Source organism: Lathyrus oleraceus, chromosome 3 (assembly GCF_024323335.1).
Source record: "Lathyrus oleraceus cultivar Zhongwan6 chromosome 3, CAAS_Psat_ZW6_1.0, whole genome shotgun sequence".
Taxonomy (NCBI): domain Eukaryota; kingdom Viridiplantae; phylum Streptophyta; class Magnoliopsida; order Fabales; family Fabaceae; genus Lathyrus; species Lathyrus oleraceus.
In genome coordinates, this window is record NC_066581.1 from 68665460 (window position 1) to 68672632 (window position 7173).

General features: G+C 36.1%; 1 protein-coding gene and 1 pseudogene across 1 annotated transcript; one reads left to right on the top strand and one right to left on the bottom strand.

Annotated features, from left to right (window-relative positions):
* The first annotated feature begins 534 nt into the window (after nucleotides 1-534).
* On the top strand, nucleotides 535-2586 carry LOC127132593 (pentatricopeptide repeat-containing protein At4g02750-like; annotated as a pseudogene).
* Nucleotides 2587-3139: 553 nt separating this feature from the next.
* LOC127132594 (nifU-like protein 1, chloroplastic) lies at nucleotides 3140-4175 on the bottom strand. The gene is made up of 2 exons (XM_051061549.1): nucleotides 3610-4175; nucleotides 3140-3526 (listed from the first exon to the last, which is right to left on the bottom strand). The coding sequence occupies exons 1-2, from the start codon at nucleotides 4063-4065 to the stop codon at nucleotides 3338-3340; spliced, it is 645 nt and encodes a 214-aa protein (XP_050917506.1). The 5' UTR covers nucleotides 4066-4175; the 3' UTR covers nucleotides 3140-3337.
* Between the last annotated feature and the right edge of the window lie 2998 nt (nucleotides 4176-7173).

Consider the following 7173-nt stretch of genomic DNA (forward strand, 5'->3'; position numbering starts at 1 on the left):
GATCACACTTATGTTTGAGAGACCGTTGTAACAAACTTTGAATTTTATAATGTGGAGTGCGGGTGACCGTTGAATGTTGGACGACTTATAGTGAAAGGAAGACATGCACATGTTTTATAGGTGAGGGAGGTCCACTTGTACAAACATTGGGCATTTTGAAGAGATTGGACCGATCTTGTGGGCTGCTGACTAGTTCAAAACACATTTATTAGCTTCTAATTCAAATCCATCCAATTTATTCATTTTTCCACCCGTAATTTATATCTTTATCAAAAAATGTTTGATTTCTAGGACAAAATTGTTGTTCTATTTTAATTATTATTATGGTTTTCTATTTTTATTTATTTGTGGTAAAAACTAATATAAATATAAACTAAAATGAATGAAGGAACCAAAATTTAAAAAGATTTAACTTTGTAAAAATAAACTTAAAAAATAGTAAATTTTCAAGAACTTAAAATTATTTGAATACACCCTTTGTCGAAATTACTCTACTCTGCCTACCATTCCAATGCTATGATGCATACAATTACAATGTCTTTAAAGTAATTTGTTCTTAGAATGCGTGTCCTCAAGAACTTGTGGCTGCAAGCACCATGTTCCCGCAATATGTGTACTATTACAACACCACACTTGAACTACATGATTAATGCTCACATTGACGACAACAACGTAAAACAAGCTCACAAATTGTTGGATGAGAATCCTTTATCCTGCAACATTGTTTCTTGGAACATGATTATGACTGCGTATGTGCAACACAATCAAATCGGAATTGCACATAACCTGTTTGATAAAATGCCTCTCAAAGACGCAGTTTCGTGGAACATCATGCTATCTGGTTTTCATAGAACCAGAAACTCAGAGGGACTGTACAACTGTTTCTTGCAAATGGGAAGAGCTGGTGTAGTGCTCAATGACTACACTGTCTCCACATTGCTCAGAGCGGTTGTTAGTACCGAGTTGGATGTTTTGGTTAATCAAGTTCATGCTATTGCTTTTCATTTGGCACTTAACTTGAATGTGTTTGTTGGGTCTTCTTTGATTAGAGCTTATGCGGGTTTAAGAGAGGAAGAAGCTTTGAGTAAAGCGTTTGATGATATATTGGTGAAAGATGTTACATCTTGGAATGCTTTGGTTTCTAGTTATATGGAATTGGGAAGAACGGTTGATGCTCAGACAATGTTTGATCTAATGCCTCTAAGAAATATAATTTCTTGGACTACTTTGGTTAATGGTTATGTCAAGAACAAGCAAGTTAACAAAGCTCGGTCTGTTTTTGACGAAATGCGTGAGAGAAATGTGGTTTCTTGGACGGTAATGATTAGTGGGTATGTACAAAACAAGAGATTTATGGATGCGTTGAATCTTTTTGTTCTTATGTTTAAGACTGAAATTCGTCCCAATCATTTCACATTTTCAAGTGTGTTGGATGCATGTGCAGGTTGTTCCTCTCTTCTTATGGGGCTGCAGGTTCACCTGTGTATCATCAAGTCTGGGATACGAAATGATGTTATTTGGTTGACCTCTCTGGTTGATATGTATGCAAAATGTGGGGATATGGATGCAGCATTTTGTGTTTTTGAGTCCATTAAGGATAAGAATTTAGTATCATGGAATGCAATAATTGGAGGTTACGCAAGTCATGGGCTAGCTGCACGAGCACTGGAGGAGTTTGATAGGATGAAAACTTTTGGCGGAATGCCTGATGAAGTTACATTTGTGAACGTGTTGTCAGCGTGCGTGCATGCTGGTCTTGTTGAAGAGGGCGAAAAGCACTTCGCTGATATGCTGACCACGTATGGAATGCGAGCAGAGATGGAGCATTATAGTTGCATGGTGGACCTATATGGAAGAGCAGGGAAATTTGACGAAGCAGAAAAATTAATCAAGAATATGCCATTTGAGCCTGATGTGGTGTTGTGGGGTGCATTACTTGCAGCTTGTGGCATGCATTCAAATTTGGAACTTGGAGAGTACGCTGCTGAGAGGATTCGAAGACTGGAGAGCAACCATCCTATTTCTTACTCAATGCTTTCGAAGATCCAAGGTGAGAAAGGAATATGGAGCAGTGTGAATAAATTGAGGGACGCAATGAAAGAGAGAGGAATTAGAAAGCAAAAGGCAATTAGTTGGGCTGAGTGAAAACTTATGTGCAATTCAGACAATTGGATTGAATTCGCAGACAAAGGTAGGGTTGATTTTGGCTACCGCAAATCACTTTAAAAAAGCTCCTATATATGGTATTGATTAGCCTACATGTGTAAAGCAATTGGAAACCTTGTGTATACTATATGTAATTACTATGTAGTTACTGATAAAACCACCAGAGAAATGTTATAGGGTAATTTTTTCTTTTCTTATATTTACATATACCAACAACTACAACCAAGTCTTATCCCACTAATTGGGTCGACTACATGGATCAACTTCCTCCGTAATGTTCTATTCAGGATTCACATTATTTCGTAGTTGATCCATGTTTTAGCAGTTGCGGCTACTTCATTTGTTTCAGGCTATAAGTTCTAAATTTGACTTTTGTCTTGTTTCCAACTGAAGTTAATCAACCAATAATTATAATGCTTTGATCTATGTTTTATAGCAGTTGTAACTTGTGCAATTATTACTGGATACTAGTTACAGCATTTGTTTTTCCAAGTTCAATGAATGGTCTTATGATGAGTCTGCCTGTTTGAGAGACCTCAGCTGGCCCATTAACAAACCCACCAGTTACTGTGTTTGATCCAGGAGAGAGTATGACGCCCAAGAGGAACACCGCTCAACCAAAGAGATTGTCTGGTTACTATGTCAGCAACAAATAGTTTGGATGTAACAGATTCTAGGAGTATGACTCAACGAGGTTATGAAATTGTTTAGCATAGCTTTTCAACAGAGCACTAGCTGCCACTCATGCAGTGGTTTGGGTGGATTAGGCAACAGGTTGATAATGCATGAGGATACATCATAGGCTGTTGAAAGTATGTGGAGGATAGTTATTGAGTTTCTGTTTTGGGTGAAGTTGAAATTGTGCATTTTGAATTGCTTATCTTGTTTTGAAGGGTGAAGTTGAAATTGTGCATTTTGCAGCCTATATCCAGCATGAGTGAATCATTTTCTGATTTTGATATGCCCTTTGAAATAAAGAAAACCTGAGGACTGCTTATATAACAAACTTAACATAAAGACAGTGGTAACTTAGGTGTAACTGCTTACATTACATGATACATGTGTAAGTTTAATTTAACTAGTTTACAAAGACAGTGTCACAGTGCTATGTGAAGAGTAAAAAGTACAAAATTGCAATGAAGAATGAGAACGCATTGCATTGAATTGAAGCCTAGGTGGAGAATGTAACATTGAGAATATCTGGAAACTTCTCTTTGATTGCAGCTTTAACTCCTGAACCAATGGACTCAGGTCCAACATACTCCACAACACAATCACCACCTTCCACCGATAACACCTCCACACTACCGCCGTAATTCTTTATCGCCGGTCTCAATATCTCTAGATGATTATTCACCGCCTAAAATCCACAACCAAACCATAACAAATCATAATTCATATCCAATTACATTATAATGCAAAGAAAAAAGGAAAATTAATGACCTCAACGGTTGTTTCCTTTGATTGATCATCATCGAAAACCTGAACGATATCTTTAATGGAATCTCCGAATTTTTCCTTGAGAACGCGTTCGATTCCCATCTTCATCGTTGTGGTTGAGCTAGGACAGCTTTCGCAAGCTCCTTGTAGCTTAAGAGAAACGACGCCGTTTTCAACGGATACGACATCGACGTTTCCTCCGTCGGAGATGAGGTAAGGGCGAACGTCTTCTAGAACGAGGTCGACGTTTGAAGCGGTGAGGTCGAAGATCTTGGCGGAGTATAATCCCGGGGAAGATTGGCTCTGGTTGGCGGCGGAGGCTAATCGGATTACTTTGTTTGAATTTCTTGAGTTATGATTTCGATTTGTGAAATTGAGATTATTGGAGTGGTGATTGTGTTGTTTTTGTTGGTTACTCAGTTTCGTTGTTATGGAACAAATTGGAGTTAGAGTCGCCATTGGTGGAGCTTCCGGAGTCCTGGTGCGTAATGCGCACAGTAAATTATAACTAGTTTTTTTTTAGTGGATGTAATGGGACAAAAAAAAAATGACTAATGAGATTGAGGATTTGTGTCGGGTCTACCCATTCAATTTATTCCTCCTTAAATTCGTTAAAAAATGGGTAGGTAGTTAGTCTAGTTATCAAAAATATCAAAAATATTTAGTTTGATTGGTTGAAGGTTAATATTTATTTGGATTGGAATGATTTTAGATTTTTAATTATCAATTTAAATATTTCTAGCAATTTTAATTTTTGATAGTTTTATTTTATATATTTACTTATAAATATATATAATGTTTTTTTAAATAAAATTTGTTTAAAAAGTATTTATAAGTAATCGTTCTAAAAAAGAAGTAAAAAATATAATTGAAATGAAAAAAATCCCTACTAATCTATTAAAAAATTGAAAATAAAAAAATAGGCGAGTAAATCCGCCTCCCGCCAATCTATCACTTTGTGGGGCGAATTAGATTTTTAAGATAAATTTTAATTGGCGAGCTTACTCGCCCCGCCTATTTTTTAGCAGGCTTAAGGCAAGGCAGGATTGGACAGGGCGGGGTGGGCGCCACATTTTGCCACCCCTAGGAGGAATCTTCATGCCACCCCCAAATTGTATCTGACACGCAGTTGTGATTACGATTTTCCCTTGCTATAAATTACCAGATTTTTAAAAAGTTTTATAAAATTTTATATTTTTCATGCAGTTATCGAATAATTCGTATAATTTTCCGTTTTAAAGTAGAGTTATCGGATTTATTACAAAATTACCGTATATTTTGCAAAAGAATGCAAAAATGCTGATAAAAAAATTATGAAGAATAATCAAATTTTTAAAAAATCCGAAAAGTAGCTGCCAAAAATTTGGAAAACCCCGAAAACAAAATAAACCTAGCAGATTTTTTGAAATGAAAAGTTTGATCTGCACCAAAAATTCCAAAAATTTAAGAAGTCCGATAGACAATAATGAAATGTTTGAAAAACATTTTATTTGACTTCTTTTAACGATGTTAAGCGAATAAATCATATACATATAATACAAAAGTGTTATAATATCATGAATTAAATATGTTTGGGGTCCTCCTAAATATCTCAAATTTTGTTTAGTCTCTCAAAATATTTCCTTCAAAGAATTGTCATCCTAAATTTTTTTTCATACTTTTGGTCCTCCTGCAACATAGCGACAATTTTTACAACTTTGCGACTGAATTAGCAACGGTTTATTACTTATCGACTAAACTAGCGACAATTTTAGCGATAGTTTATTACTTAACTACTAAATTAACGATAAATTTAGTGATAGTTTATTACTTGGCGACTGAATTAACGACAATTTTAGTATTATGGACCAAAAGTGTGGATGAAAACTTTTAGGATGACCATTCTTTGAAGGAAATATTTTGAGAAATTTAATAGGACCACAAACATATTTAACCCTAATATCACTACAAAACAAATTACGTCGACTTCCTAGCTACTTCTTCCCAGTGTCAACTGACCCCACAAACCAACACGGGTCTTTTCAGCATGTTTTATCCTCACTAACACGCTTTCTGGGAAACTTCCCAAAATGTCACTCATCCAAATACTACTTCAAGTCAAACACGCTTAACTATGGAGTTCTTATTTGTTAGGCTACCGAAAAGAAGATGCATCTTATTGGTATATGTGATACCAATAAATCCTTATAAGTCTTCCTTCAACCATGTAGTCTCATCTCTGCACTGTTGGTGTAAGCCCTAGAGGCCAATACTTTTGATACTTGTATCGAATTATTTATTAATAATAAAAGGCTTTTTATTTATTATGTTTGTTTAATAAAGTCTCTAGAATAGCTAGTCCATAAAGACATTATTCTTAAAGTATCCGTAGTCGAGCTTTATTGTGAAGTGGGATAACATTAAAGCATTAAGGTTATTATGTATATAGACTGATGATCACATCTCATGGATCATTGATAAGGAGTTATCAAGTCTTAAACATAGGTATGAATATTAAGAGTAATATTTATACTGGATTGACCCGCTATGAGAATACTATATAAAATGTTATGCAAAGTGTCATAAGTTATTCTCATGGTGATAATGGTGCATACCACCATTCGACCTGAAACCACTATGGACCCTAGATGTAGAGTCGAGTGCCTTATTGCTGATCAAACATTGTCCGTAACTGGATGACCATAAAGACATTGATGGGTACTCCACGAAACATGTTGAGGGACATGAGTGACCTAGATGGAATTTTCTCATCCTGCGTAACGGGATAAATGTTTATGAGCCCAATATTGAACTGGACAAGGATGACACGGTCTATGCCTTGTGTTCAATATAGACATAAGGGTAAAAAGATAATTATACACATAAGTATTATCACAAAAGGATTTGTCAGATCACATGACATTTTCGTGTCTTGGGTAGCAGTGATATGTTGCTAGATACCACTCACTATTTATTATGTTAAATACGTGATTTAATATAATTTCCAATACCGCGAAAACCTACAGGGTCACACACAAAAGGACGGATTGATGAGAGATAGAGTAACTAAGGAACACCGTAAGGTACGGTGCACTTAAGTGAATTATAGAACATCGTAAGGTACGGTGTACTTAAGTAGAATACGAAATATGGTAAGGTACCACACGCTTAAGTGATTTTGGCATAAGATATGGCCACATACACTTAAGTGGACTTTTTAGCTTGCAGCCCACACAAGTGGTTCTATAAATAGAACCCTTGTGCAGAAGCATTCGTGTAATTGTAATTTCGTTTCTCTCTCTCTCTCTCTCTCTCTCACACACACACACACACACACTCAAAGTCTTCATTCATAGCAGCTAGCACTGAGATTGAAGGAATCTGTTCGTGTGGACTGAGTAGAGGCGTTGTCACCGTTCAACGTTCGTGATCACTCCGTAGATCTGCATCAAAGGTTTCAATCGCCACAAGAGGTAATGATTCTATCACTGATCATGCTCATTCGTAAGGATCACTAAAGGAGAATTTTTTTAATTCCATTGCGTTTTGGATCACTATTCTCCTTCATGCATAACCTCGGGATCCTCT